Source organism: Natrix helvetica (assembly GCF_964273705.1).
Source record: "Natrix helvetica genome assembly, chromosome: 4".
Classification (NCBI taxonomy): domain Eukaryota; kingdom Metazoa; phylum Chordata; class Lepidosauria; order Squamata; family Natricidae; genus Natrix; species Natrix helvetica.
This window is the reverse complement of record NC_138550.1, coordinates 20850791-20865831: the sequence shown is the minus strand read 5'-3', so window position 1 is coordinate 20865831 and position 15041 is coordinate 20850791. Positions and strand designations below refer to the sequence as shown.

Genomic DNA, 15041 nt, shown 5'->3' with positions numbered 1-15041 from the left:
TTTGTGCAGATAATTCATTAATTTCTCTGAGATAAGTTCATCCCCATGCCTGTTTACTTAGAAGCCACAGCTGACAATACAAAAATTTCTGGTTTGTTCAATATCAAAGCAGCAGCTACTGTTTTTCAAACAAGAAGCACTCTCCATAGACAGCTGTGGCATTGCAGCTATTAAGAACATTATTGGGTGGTGGGATCAAGGGAAGAGGATTGAAAGAGCCTCTTAGAAGATGAAAGCATGGCTTGGTTCTAGTTTCTAGTATCCTTGCTAAGATATCTGCAATGATTTTAGATGGGATTTCAAGGTTTTTGTGTGTATATGTACTGCGGAGAAAAACCTGGTTTACCTCAGTTGACAAATATGGTAATTGTGAATTGATAATTAAAAATAAATACTTACTCTTAATTTTGTTTTGCACTAAACAGCTTCATTATTACAATCTAATGTGTTCAACAACGAACAATACTGTTTTGCGTATGTTACTGCAGAGTGCTATTGCAGGAGTCTTGGTTAATGTTAAAGGATTCTTGGTTAATGGCCATATTTGGAAAGCTAAGAGTATGTGGTAGTGCCAGGACTGCCATGGGAGAAGCTTGCCTATTTAAAATACAGCTGTCACTATCAGTACAACTGCCACAAATCAGTGAGTTCTGGAGGATGACATGGGATAAGTCTGAGGACCTGTTAATTGGGGGTGTTAGTGCTACTGTTGATGATAACAATATGCTCTCAAGTACTGTATATCATGAAATAGAAGTATGAATCTTATTTTTGAGTGCCGGAATGATAAAATCATGAGCATTTATGTCCTCCTCAGTTTTGGAGACTGACTCAGCCTCTGCAAATGCTTAAGTCCCTAAAAAAAGCTGTGTTTCCAAGCTGTACAGAATTGTAAATGAACATTAGTAGCCTCCTCTGTCATACGCAGTTTCCCCTTTAGCAGTTGGTCTGAAAATCTACTTTGGGCATTCTATGAAACTCAGCGTGGTTGACTTCTCACTTGGGTTTGGAAGGCAGCAGTGAGCAGAGTTTGTAAGTTTGATAATAAAATAACAGTAGTGAGCAAAGAAGGAGATGGCTTGTTACAGAAGAGGTTAAAATTTGACCTCTTGGATGTTTTGCATTTAAAAAAGAAGAACCGCTAGTTCCACTTCAAGTACAGGTATTCCTCAAGGTAAGACCTTAAATGGAGCCTGCCCATTAGGGATGTAAGTCAAATGACTGTTATAAAATGAATTGGACTTATTTAAGCAACACTTTTATGCACTTGTTAAGTGGGTCGATAGATAAACAAAAATCAGGGTTGCTGCTTGCTTCAGTTCATTAACTGACCTCTGCCATTATTAAGTGAACCAAGGTAATTTGCAGGGCTCCCCATTGGAACCTTCAGAAGAAAACACTGTTGCTCACCGATGAGGCATCCATGTGCCTCAGAACTGCAGTGACTCCAGGCATGTGCCCAGATTTAAACTGGGGTATGTGTGTGTGTGGGGGGGAGGGACGGGTGAATTTTGAAGACACTGAGAAGAACCTCCAGAGGAAACCCCTGCTGCCTGCCCATCAGCTGTTCTACCAGCTCTCAACCTTAGTACACACTAATCCTCAAAGCAAAAGCAAACAAACACAGTACAGTAGAATGCAAGCAATCTCAAACTACGTGTAAACAAACAGTACATAGAAGGCAAAGGAAGTTTACAGAACTGAAAGGGCTCCCTGTAGGCTAACATTTGCATCAGCAATTCCAAAGCAAAATGCAAACAACCACAGTACTAAAAAAAAAAAGTTTGTAAAACGTATTTACAAACAAGCACCATAGTACAATGAAAAAGAAAATTTTAAAGTACTTACCAAGGCAACTGCAGTATTCTATTCCTCAAGGTCATGTGACCATGAGAAAAAAAATGTGCCAATCATATATGGGCCTCCCCTGTTGTAACTGTGGGTGACCAGGGCAGACATAAGACTAAAATGCTTCAGAAGTGACTGGATCCAGGTGACATGATTCCAGAGGCTTTATTTTGGTTGCAATTTCAAACCCGTGCTTTTAAGTCCATTTTTGGGAGGGCATTCATAACTTTGAACAGTCATTAAATGGCCCTTCGTACCTCGAAGACTACTTGTAATTAAGAAATGTATAGGTGATTTCCTAAGGGTTAAGTAAAAAGAACAATTCTTAAAACAGCATAGTTTATGATCTTGGTACTTGTGTTCACTATAAATCTTTGATCTCTTTCTGCAGGTGCTCTATTGCCTGCTCTTCAAAATTTTATTTATAGTTTATTACGTTGATGTTTTGTGAAATACGGTAACTTTAAAAAATATTTTGAGGCATTTAATAAATAGTTGTACAAAACTCATGTATGGAATTAACTCTTTCTAGATCCGATGTGTACAATTTTATCGATTTGTTTACCAGAACTTAGAGATTGTGTTTAGAAATCACGCTAAGCCACGGCTTGCTACACAAGCCATTGAATCCTTATTTACACTTTTCCCACCAGCCTTAAAATGCATAGAGAATTATATCTTCTTGTCTAATCAACAAAGATCAGGTGATACCTTTCCTAAAGATTAATGGATAGGTGGAAAATTGAAGAACCTGAAGAGGCTGCAATGTGTCTCTCTCTGTCGTGTTTGAGTTTGAAACGGTAGCTGCGGCTAGGAGCACAGAGCAGGGCATAGTACTATAATACAATACAATACAATACAATAGTAGAGTTGGAAGGGACCTTGGAGGTCTTCTAGTCCAAACCCCTGCCTAGGCAGGAAACCCTATATCGTTTCAGGCAAATGGCTATCCAACATCTTTTTAAAGACTTCCAGTGTTGGGGCTTTCACAACTTCTGGAGGCAAGCTGTTCCACTGATTAATTGTTCTAACTGTCAGGAAATTTCTCCTCAGTTCTAAGTTGCTTCTCTCCTTGATTAGTTTCCACCCATTGCTTCTTGTTCTACCCTCAGGTGCCTTGGAGAATAGTTTGACTCCCTCTTCTTTGTGGCAACCCCTGAGATATTGGAACACTGCTATCATGTCTCCTCTAGTCCTTCTTTCTCTTAAGCTAAACATACCCAGTTCCTGCAACCATTCTTCATATGTTTTAGTCTCCAGTCCCCTAATCATCTTTGTTGCTCTTCTCTGCACTCTTTCTAGAGTCTCCACATCTTTTTTACATCGTGGTGACCAGAACTGAATGCAGTATTCCAAGTGTGGCCTCACCAAGTCATTATAAAGCGGCATCAACACTTCACGTGATCTTGATTCTATCCCTCTGTTGATGCAGCCTAGGACTGCGTTGGCTTTTTTGGCAGCTGCTGCACACTGCTGGCTCATATTTAAATGGTTGTCCACTAGGACTCCAAGATCCCTTTCACAGTTACTACTACTGAGCAAGGTACCACCTATACTGTACCTGTGCATTCCATTTTTGTTGCCTAAATGTAGAACCTTACTCTTTTCACCATTGAATTTCATTTTATTAGATAGTGCCCAATGTTCAAGTTTGTCAAGATCCTTCTGTATCTTAAGCCTATCTTCTGGAGTGTTGGCTATTCCTGCCAGCTTGGTGTCATCTGCAAATTTGATGAGTTCCCCATTTATTCCCTCATCCAAATCATTGATGAAGATGTTGAAGAGTACTGGGCCTAAAACAGAGCCTTGGGGTACTCCACTGCATACTTCCCTCCATGTAGATGCAGTTCCATTGAGGACTACCCATTGAGTGCGGTTGGTCAGCCAGTTACGAATCCATCTGGTGGTGATGCTGTCTAACCCACTACTGGGAGACCAAAAGTTACAGTGTACTGAAACTTGATATTATGAATATCAAAGTCTGTTAAATATTTATATCCCTCCATCCAAATTAAATTGATGTTCTTGATCTGCCATTGATAAGCTCACTATCATTGGTTTACTAGTGGTCATGTGGCAAGCCCAACTGCCACATAATAACCCCATCTATGACGTTAACATCCCAGAATCCAAAAGCTGATGGATTTCTGTGTCCATGGAGGTGCAGAGCCTAAAGATATTACTTCCTGGTGTCAGATATTGGAGCTCTTCTTAATTGTAAGGGATGGGAACGAGGGAGTTTAGCTAAGCTTTTGAGAGGAGTTTCTGCAAAGTTTCTCAAAGTCGAGTTTTGCACATATTTACTTGCAAGCTGTCCTAAAACTGTATAGGTGTGATATTTTACAGCCAATCCAGAGCACAGAAGCTTAGTGAAGTTAAAAAGAGTTTAAGGCAGGCCTGTTAAACTGGCGTCCCGCAAGCCGGATGCATCATGTGCAGGCCACGCCCATCCCAGCTCTGCAAAGGCAAAAAGCTTTGTGATGCATCATGTGATACAATCGAGTTTGACACCCGTGATCTTTTGTTTCTCTACTTCAAATGTGGTTCTCTTTTTTTCCTTGGGCTTCCCACCTTGGAAGCCAAGAAGGCAATTTTGGGAAAGGGAAGGTTGAAGAAAGGGTTATTTCCTCTAAGTCTCAACTTCTCTAGGCTACCATTAGCCACATACAATGTTGAACTAATTCTTCCAAGATCTAAGGTGTGCCTTGTCAAGCTAATTGATATTCAGTGAGTAGGAGAGATCTTCTTAAAGCTGATTGATTGGGGCAAAATCATTCTGGCACATGGCTCTAGCACATACAATTGAAAATATGCTGTGTTGTCAAGTATTTGGCATCTTCTAAGTCATAATTTATTAATCTCCCAATTAGTAATTACTCTCCAGGTGGAATCCTCAAAAGCAGCACTGAACATCTACATAAAATTTTAATAGGTATCTCATGCAGTATGTTGATTTCAATGAGTAGTAATGCCCAACTGCCTGCTCTTTCTTTCAAATGTCACCTTGGTATGGTCTGTAGGGAATTCTGCCCAACTGAACTGAATAGGGAAAGTAAGGAATTGTTTCTCCCCTACAATTTCTTTGGCAAACTTGCATAGGAACAGAATATAAGTGTCTGCATAACAACCTGTGGGACTCATCCTTGAAAATGCTTGCCAAAATACTGTATTAACTGCATTACAGCATTGTGCAAACTTGTGATCTGTAGCTCCTCCCCCTGAATTTGCTGTAATGAAGCACATATGCCGCTTGTTCTGTCAGTGAGGTATCCTGAACAACTGGACCTCTTTAATAGCAGATAATAAGGAAGCTTCAAGTTTAATGTCACACGTATGAAGCTGACAAGTATAGAAAGCAAAAACCACTTGTATTTCTGGAAATACCTTTATTGCTACATACTAGTGTAATAGAATTCTAAAAGCCTACCAACTGATTTTCCTGCATGAGCTATATGTAGTATAGTAGGCTTTTCTGAATCTTTTTCTTGTGCTTCCCCCTTCCCTGGATTCAAGAATACCTTTTGTAATTATCCTGTTTCTCCTTTAACTGTTTGGCTCCATGCTCCCTATTCTCATGGTTTGTTGGTTGTTAGTTCCACCACAGAGATTCTCCTATGCAACCCCTTTGTTCTAAATCCTGTAAAATGTTTGGAGAACTGATGCTTGTAATAATATTAGAAATAAATGGCTCCTGGTTTTTTGTTTTTTGTTTTGAAAATTGGATTAAGCAGAACTCAATCAACAATCTCCCCCCTACCCCCCCTATATATAGCCGAGCAGAATTTCAGCTTTGATTTTAACAGACCAAAATGAGCATGAACAAGGACCTTTAGCTATAATAACTGGGAAGGAAACTTGACATTCCAGGACTGTCAACATACGTTTCTATGTAACTTCAGAATTTTGTTCCACAAAATATGAGGGCCAACTTGGGGTAGCTTCATGGAGGAGAAGGTCCTAGTTTATGCTACTTTTAGTCACTATGGCTGTTTATTATCTCTCATCTCTTAAACAGTATGTATGCTGATTATTAAGAAACATGATCAGAAGAATTTTCACAGATAGCTGATTTTCCCCTGTGGGATTGGAATGCTGAATTGGGTGTGCTTTTGGTCCTATCCAATAAAGTGGTCCTGTGTTTTTGATATTACAAAGAGAGAAAGAAGAAACATGCAATAGCTGCAAATCCACAGTATATCTTTTTCTACATTTGTACTTTTTCACCTTGAATAACACCTGGACATATTACCTTATATTTGCTTGTGATGGGTCAGTTTTTAATCTATTTTATTTAAACTATTAACACATTCCAGAAAATCAGTTTTTACAATGTGACAGGCTTGCATTCTCTTTTTCAATTCAGACTGCCAATGGTGTGGCTTCCAGGGAGGAGGAGGAAATAAGTGAGCTGCAGGAGGATGACAGAGAACAATTTTCCGATCAGCTGGCCAGCATAGGCATGTTAGGAAGAATTGCTGCTGAACACTGTATACCTCTTCTTATCAGGTATAGCTCAAGTCATTTGTATCCTTTGACATTGTCTTTGCTGTTTTCATTCATTGCATTTTCATTGTGGAAAAGAATAATAAGCTTGTTTAATGTTTCCCTTCAGTTTGTTAGAAGACAGAGTGACAAGGCTTCATGGCCAGTTACAAAGGCACCAGCAATTAATAAGTTCAGCTGGATCAAGCTCCATTGACAATAAAATGCTTGATGACTTGTATGAGGATATTCATTGGCTTATTCTAGTCACAGGTGAGTAGAGACTTCTGCACATGGGCAACTGAGATAATTCTATTGGAAATGGAGGTTCCTTTGTCAAAACTGTTATAGATTAGCTCTTCTGTCAATTGTGTATGTGTAGTTTACTCACATAGATGCACCCTTATTTTCACAACACTCAAGTCAGGAAAAATGGTCTTATGTGAGTGTGGTAGTTTTCTTTAGCACATAGCAAAAAACCCTACCAAAAAACCCCACCAGATTTGTAGATTGCGTACAAGGGTTTTAGTGCTTTTGATTTGTTTCCATTGAAAAAGAGGAAAATACAGTACCATTGAGCAATATTTTGGGATTTTTGTTGATAAAGGAAAGCAGTTTCTGTAGGCATGAAAGTTTTCTTGCTATTTTGGCCAAGTTGGAATTTTATTAAAGCGGAAAGTAGAGGAACAATTTTACCTGGCACCATTGAGTTGAGGTTTCCAGTTGTCCAGTATGACTCAGTGAAGCAAATTACTAGCTTCCTGAGCCTTTAATCCCTTCCCTCAAAAAACCAGTTACAACTTTGAAAATATAGTCTAATTGTTTTACAGTATTTGAGAGCAATTGCTTTTTTCTTGAATGAGGATCGCTGTATTTAGGAAGGATTAGCATTGGTATATGCAATACAGGGAACCTTAACATTTAGCTCAAGGCCTTTGGAATAGGAAAAAGAAATGACAGTTTAAGAAAAGTCCATCTAAACTGGACTTGAGAAAATGGCTATTACTAATTAGCCCAAGGCTTCATTTATTTATCAAATTTCTATGCCACCCATATCTCACTTAGATCACTGGGTGACTTACAAACATCATAAAATGAAATAAAAACTTGACTAAAAGCTCAATACAAAATTAAAAGCAAGGTTAACATTTACAAGTTAATTTAAAAAAAAAGTTAAGAAATTAGGAAGGCTACAGTATAATTGCTGTATTGCACTACTACAGTCAAAAATTTTTGGACATTGACATAGACTCCTAGATTCTTTAGACTAGTACCTGCATTAACATAGGAAGGATGCATAGATAGGGTGAAATTTAAATGCATTGCATGCTGTTGAGGACTCAGTAGTTATAAACCATACAGGAAAGAAGTCTCTTGAAACAGCATCTAATGATCTCCTTCAATTGCTTGGGAAACCAGCGTTGTGTGAGCCTTGAAGGCCAAATTGCCTCTTAATCCTTTGGCCTTCAAGAATAAGAGCCTCATCCTATCATAAACTGCTTTTCCATTAATCAGCATAAAACTCATTCATATTTAGCTCAGCATTTAATTCAGATGGAATGTGTGCCAATACTTTGTATTAAAAAGATAACTGCTAACAGAATTACTATAGGGACAAATGGAAAGGTCATCCTTTCATGGGGAAAATAAAATGTGTATTCATAGAAAGTGAAATATTTGACTTTGTAATAGTATATACAAAAAGAATTTTGAAATTGTGGTTGATTATAAAACTGAATATGAGTCAAGATGTGTCATGGTTTTCAAAAATGCTTAAGGAATGTTAGGTTTTATCAATATAAATATGCCTCCCAAACTTTAGAATAGTTTTGCTTTGCTCTGCAACAGGCAATCTGAGGTACTTTGTCCAGTTCTGAGCATTAACATTTTTAAAGGATTCAATCAAACTGGAACAGGTACAAAGAAGACAGTGAGGACGACTTGAAGCTTGGAAATTCAGTTCTATGAGAAAAAATACTTAATATTGAGAAAATACAATTGAAGAGAGTCATATGGCATTCTTCAAAAAATACAAGAAGTTATGTTTGCCATCATCGCTGTGATGGTGCAGTGGTTACTGCAGGCTACTTCTGACTGCCAGCTGCCAAAGGTTTGGCAGTTCCAATCTCACCAGGCTCAAGGTTGACTCGGCCTTCCATCCTTCTGAAGTCAGTAAAATGAGGACCCATATTGTTGGAGGCAATATGCTGACTCTTGTAAACTGCTTAGAGAGGGCCGTAAAGCACTGCGAAGCTGCACATAAGTCTAAAATGCTATTGCTATTCTAGAATGCAGGGCAGAATAATAGATTTGAGTCTTAGGAAGACCAATTCCAACTGAATGTTACTAAAAAAATGTCCAAACAGTAAGAATAAATATAGAACAGGACCAATTTTTGAGACAGGATGGATTCCTTTTTGTTGGATGCATTCAAGTAGGAGATGGCCATCTGTCTGGGATGCATTAATTAGGATTATTGAACTGTGCACAGTGTATGTTATATGTATAACCCCTGGAAGGAGTTAATTGGTTAGAGCTATCAGTATTACAGGGATTTTTGAAAAGGTTCCGTCTAGCCTAGACTGCAAATGCAAAAGACTCTTTAAAAAGTAGTAGTGACATGATGGCCAAGATGGGAGATGTATTATTCAAAAATTATATTTTTTATGGGATTTAAGGTGAATTTAGTTTTATTTGCTACTTTCTCCCTAGTAATTGTAGCTGTTTATAGACTTTATTTTGACATGTAGAAATCGAATACAAAACCAGACTGAACTATGTAATATAAATGCAAGTTTTAATTTAAGCATATCATAGAATTTAGCTGAATATTGATGTCAGTTTTCTCAGCATCTTTTTGATGGCCCTTAAAGCAGTATTTAATTTAGGCTAGGTAACCTGAGGTCACTACTTTCTTTTTTTGTTTGTTTGCTTTTAATTTTAAGGCTACCTCTTAGCTAATGATACTCAGGGAGAGACTCCGCTAATACCTCCAGAAATAATGGAGTATTCCATTAAGCATTCAACTGAGGTTGACATCAATACAACGCTTCAGATTCTTGGATCTCCAGGAGAAAAGGCCTCTTCCATTCCAGGGTACAACAGAACCGATTCTGTTATTAGGTAATTTATTTAGTATTTTAATGCCAAATATTGAACGGTAAATCAGAAGTAGATAGGGCTATCATTATAAATTATTAATCCATGATAACAATGTGAATGTCAGAACTGGTGAAAGAAAGTTAAATAGGCTTTCTGTAGAATTAAAGTGTAGTGACCTAATATTGATGACTGAGGGGAAAAACTGTAATATAGTTAAGTTTTTTTGCTCTAAGCAAACATTACGATGCACTGTGGTATAAGTGAAATTCTGAGGTGGGGGTGGGATGTTAGTATAAGAATAACATAAGCCGCATTTTTGGAGGACTGTGTCAGACAAAGGAAATACATTGCTTATTAAATGAAAACGAAATGAGTTGTTGTGAACATGTTTACAGGCATGTGACATGGGCGCATCTTTAAATCAAAATAAATATCTTATAGCAAGGCAGAAGTGACTATTCAGAATGTGTTTCCCAGAACATATTTTCAGTTTTGTAAGCCAGTATGAAGTCACAGAATGCTTTCTAAGTCACTAAAATTAAAATTCTCAAGTAATTTGTTGGTCTTTGGGTAAAAATTCAGAGAACTTTGAGGAGAATGTGTTAAAGGGTTTTACTCTGTTAAAAGAGGAATGCCTGTTTCTAACATCCCTCAGTAAGGAAGCATTTTGAATTAAATTTTTAGTATCCATCTGTTAAAAAACTTTTGTTTTATAAGAGAAAACCAATATCTTTATTAATATACATATGGTCTCTATTATTTGCTGTAATAAAGCTGCTACACTGTATATGGTATGTAATGTTGTAAGTGTTGGCAGCAATAAGTATTTTCTGCAGATCTCAAGATCAAATTTCTAAAAGTAAAGAGAGATGGACATAGAACTCTTAAATTTTAAGGAAATAAATAATTTGACTGTTTAAAAGATAAATATACAATAGACACTCTGCATTTCCAGAATATTTATAAAGCCACCAGGATAGCAATTTTTTCAGCAGTTCCTTCATGCTTACAGGAACTGGGCTGCCTTAGAGCATGTAGACAGGAGGTGCAAGATAATTCATTTGGTGTTCCTTTTGGGGGATCTGTATGTGTTGCCATTGAACTGTGGCATCACTTTCCCTCTTTCCTCCAAGATACTTATTATCCTCTGAAGAGACTGTTTTCTTTGGGTTAGCATGCTCCTTCAGGGATTAAATAACTGAAAATCAATGCTGGGTCTTGGAAAACTCTTCAGCAATATTAAACTAGTCTTGGGCTGAAGCGTTATAAGGTTAACTGATATAAAGTCTCAATAAAAATTTCAAATATTCTAAGCAGGGTTGCTGTATTAATCTTGGAGAATGAATTCTTCCTGCAACAATAACCTGAGATTTCCAAATTAAAGATTGAGGATTTTCATACTAGCCTCTAAGGTAAAGAATGGGCAGTATATGCCACTATTCAGCGGCTGAAAGAGTGAATACCTGGGAAACCGAATACAGAATATATAGAGCCGAGGTGGCCCAGTAGTTAAAGTGCAGCACTGCAGGCTGACTGCTAGCTGCAGTTCAAATCTCACCAGGCTCAAGGTTGACTCAGCCTTCCATCCTTCCGAGGTCGGTAAAATGACGACCCATATTGTTGGGGGCAATATACTGACTCTAAACTCCTTAGAGAGGACTGTAAAAGCACTATGAAGCAGTATATAAGTCTAAGTGCTATTGCTAAAATCTTAGCGTTTCAAACAGAAAACAGTGTTTTCTACTGGTAGAAATGGTGACATTGATCGTGTCACTCAGTTATTCCCCTGAAAAAATCTAAAGGTTTCATGTACTTAAGTATAAAATCAACATCAATGAGTGCTAGGGGGAAATCACGGTATCATTAATTTTCTTCAGGTTATTATCTTCTGTTCTAAGAGTTTCGGAAGTGGAGTCTCGAGCAATAAGAGCAGATCTTACGCAGCTTCTGAGCCCGCAAATGGGAAAAGATATTGTGTGGTTCCTCAAACGGTGGGCAAAAACCTATCTCCTCGTAGATGAAAAGCTATATGACCAGGTAAAACAATTTTAAACTTGTGGACATTTTTACATTTAATTTCGAATTTCTTAAAAGCATGAACTCCGAGATTTTGCAACAAACCGCATGAGCTTATTCATTGCAATATTTAAGTAAGTATGATCTGATCTAAATGTACAACAAAAGAGTTCTTTATCAATAATAAATAAAGATATAAATAATAAAGAGGCTTTAGAATGGCTTTTAGGGAATTTATATAGGGGGAAAAAGCATTCAAAATAGCACACAATTTTTATGATCTGAAATGATAATCTCTCCTCTCAGCTGCTTCTGCTGCATGTGTAGACCACCTATATTCCTCTAAACTTAGTAGGTGCATGCCTGCGGAAACACCATAATGCAGCTGCCCCCAACCCTTTGGGCGCCAGGGACCAGTTCCATGGAGTGCAGTTTTTCTGTGGACTAGGGAGTGGGAGCATGGTTTTGTGTGCTGCCTGGATCCCACGCTTGTGCGGATGGGGCTTCATTCACTTGCATGGTCCGGTTCCTGGCGGGCTTGAAGCGGTCCTGGTCTTTGGCCTGGGGATTGGGGACTCCTGCCTGCCATAATAAATTTGTCTATTAAATCTGTGTGTGCCTTCAATCATGTTATTCCTAGTGCATTTTTTGAACAAAACAGATATGTATTTTTAACTTACAATAAACAAAAAAAAGCTAAGCAGTCAGCCAATGTTCTTATCAATACACTGTACTACATTCTGTGGCATTCACAAATATTACTTTTTTATTTTTTAGATAAGCTTGCCATTCAACACCGCATTTGGTGCTGACACTGAGGGTGCCCAATGGATTGTGGGCTACCTTTTAGAAAAAGTACTCAGCAATCTTGCAGTATGGAGTTCTGAGCAAGAACTTGCCAATGACACTGTGCAGCTACTGGTAACTTTGGTAGAACGGAGGGAGAGGTAAGCCTAAAAGTTACACTCCTAGATGAAAAAATAAATGTTTTTCTAAGAATCCTGTGAAAATTTCTAGATGAAACTAGATGTTAGTAGACTCTGTGAACATATAAATTAGTAGCTGTGAGAAATATTAGTCATGCTGAAACATCTAACTGGTGCCATCTATCTGGAAGGCAGATAGATGAAATATTTTTATGTTTATTTTTCATGCGTTGATGGGTTAAATACAAAGTAGATATGTTAAAACCTAATAGAGTTTAAAATTCCAAATGTGTTTCTTTTGAGGACAGATCACATAACCAGAATACATCTGGGCTATATTCACAATATAGATTGTTTGCCCATCAAAGTATGTTGTAAAGATGCATGTTTGAACTACTTCAAAAGAGTTTTAGGCATACATTGAGGAAAATAGGAAGAGGTTAAAATATTTGGAAGTGTTCTTACTATCCAATAAGTTCAAAATGATACTGTTTGAATGAACTATATTGCAGGTATGGTTATAAGTTGAGATCCCACCTGACTAGACCCAATTTTACAATATATTTTTGCAGTGGTCATTAAGCAAAGACCACAGTCATAAGAGCACCTATTTTCCAAAACAGACACTTGTTCAGGCCAGTCGTAACTTCAAATGATCTTTTAAAAGGCTGATCATCAGTTGAGGACAATCTTATTTAGGGGCTGGAATGTAAATACTTAATTTACAAAATGATTCTTTCTAGAAGGTTGATGAGTCTAGTGCTAAGCTACCATTGTTAAGATACCATCAGTGGTGGGTTCCTACCGGTTCGGCCGATCTAGTAGTAGCTTGGCGGCCTGGGTCGCTGGAACTGGCATCAACCCAGTCCTGCCACGTTCCTGAACTGGTTCTCCCAGTGGCGCCATAGGCGGCGCCATCTTGTTTTTTGCTTCTGTGCATGCGCAGGGCAATTTTAGTTGTACCATGCATGCTCACACAGTGCACATCAAGCGCACGCGTGGCACATTCCTGAGTGAACTGGCAGTAGTCTCTGCCGGAACCCACCCCTGGACACTATACTTATTTCCAAGGCATGGAACATGGTTGTGATTACTGTTTTTGATTTGATCAACGCTAAGAATTAAAAAGACAATTTGCCAAACCTCAGTTTTACTGCTAATCTCTTCCAGAAACTGATTGCTTCATATTATTAAATAGTAATGGCAGTTCCAAAGCTTACTTCTAAAGTTCCTTTTAACTTAGGCTTATATATAAATACATATAAAAACATCTGCTGTAGCCAGTTCAGGTTTAAGTGAGTTCCCAAAACAAGAGTATTGTCGGTAAGACATAAATTATTTTTGTCCTATTTCTATTCATGAACAAAACAAAAGGGAAGGATTTTTTGGACAACACTTAATACTAGTGCCAGCTCACACCATATCATTACATAAGTATTTGTTTGTTAAGGATCTGTTTAAATTTTTTATCTGGGAGAAAGCTGGTTTTATTGAACTGTTCCAGGCTGTTGCATCGTTACTTATTGTCTTTCAATGTTTTTCTGTAAGGGCAAATTTAGTAATTCAGTGTGAAAACTGGTGGAACTTAGCAAAACAATTTGCTAGACGGAATCCCCCTCTTCACTTTCTATCCAGTTCAGTGCAACGTACGTTAATGAAAGCCTTAGTTCTTGGGGGTTTTGCTCATATGGATGGAGATACCAAACAGCAGTACTGGACAGAAGTAAGTGAAATCTCTGCTTCAAAATTCGGGATGAGTGATATCAGCAAGTGACAGTTTGGCATTCAGTAGTCTTGATTTGTTATCCTTGTTGACTTTATTATTTTATTTATTTATTATTGGAATTTGTCAAACAAAAACAAGAATAAGAGAATAAAAATACAATGACAGGGACAAATAGGCACGTTAGTGCACTTATGCACGTCGTCCCCCCCCCCCCTACTGATCACTTAAGTATGAAGTAAGATCCATGGAAGTCAATTTGTGACTGAAACTGTGAAAATGTATAGCTGAGATAGCTGAATCAGGTAAGGAATTCCAGACTTTGACAACTCTATTATACAAGTCATATTTTTTACAGTCAAATTTAGAATGATTTACATTCAGTTTAAAGTGGTTGTTTGCATGTGTATTGTTGCGATTAAAAGGACTTAAAGAATCCTTTATTTTATATTAAAACATTAGAGCATTATTTACCTCCTAGCATTGCATTATTTGGGAATGTGTGCATACCATTGAGTCAGTTTTTGATTCTTGATGACTGCCTGAATTTGTCCTTGCAGAGTTTTTTTGACAAGGTTTAGTAGTTCGTCATTGCCTTCTTCCTAGGGCTGAGAGAGAGTGACTGGCCCAGTGTCACCCAGCTGAATTTGGGCCTAATGCAGGAGGAGTCCTGATTTCTAGCCTGATACCTTAACTACTACAGTGAAGTGATTCTCATATATCTAATAATGCAATATTATTTGTAGTGTAGTTTATTTCACCAAGTTTCTTAGGTAATATAATCTATAAATTTAAGCAGTATACTGTTACTTAACATTAAAATGAACCAACACATATCCAGAGGTTAAATGAGTGCGTACAAAATATATTGGTGGTGCATAGTTGCAAACTCTCTAAATAGAATACTTTTCTATCTGTTTTCTTATCATTTATTACCAGAAATT

The 15041-nt window shown here is 37.7% G+C and overlaps 1 protein-coding gene across 4 annotated transcripts in view; it reads left to right on the top strand.

The window, feature by feature from the left end:
* XPO4 (exportin 4) overlaps positions 1–15041 on the top strand; it is a 79251-nt gene that overhangs the window by 48692 nt on the left and 15518 nt on the right. For 3 of the 4 annotated variants that reach the window (XM_081953283.1, XM_081953280.1, XM_081953282.1), the window contains 6 exons: positions 6212–6354; positions 6461–6603; positions 9276–9453; positions 11310–11469; positions 12226–12395; positions 13923–14097. In XM_081953283.1, coding sequence (XP_081809409.1) covers positions 6212–6354; positions 6461–6603; positions 9276–9453; positions 11310–11469; positions 12226–12395; positions 13923–14097 — 969 coding nt within the window. The remainder of the gene's footprint in view (positions 1–6211; positions 6355–6460; positions 6604–9275; positions 9454–11309; positions 11470–12225; positions 12396–13922; positions 14098–15041) is intronic. The other variant, XM_081953281.1, reaches the window with a different exon arrangement.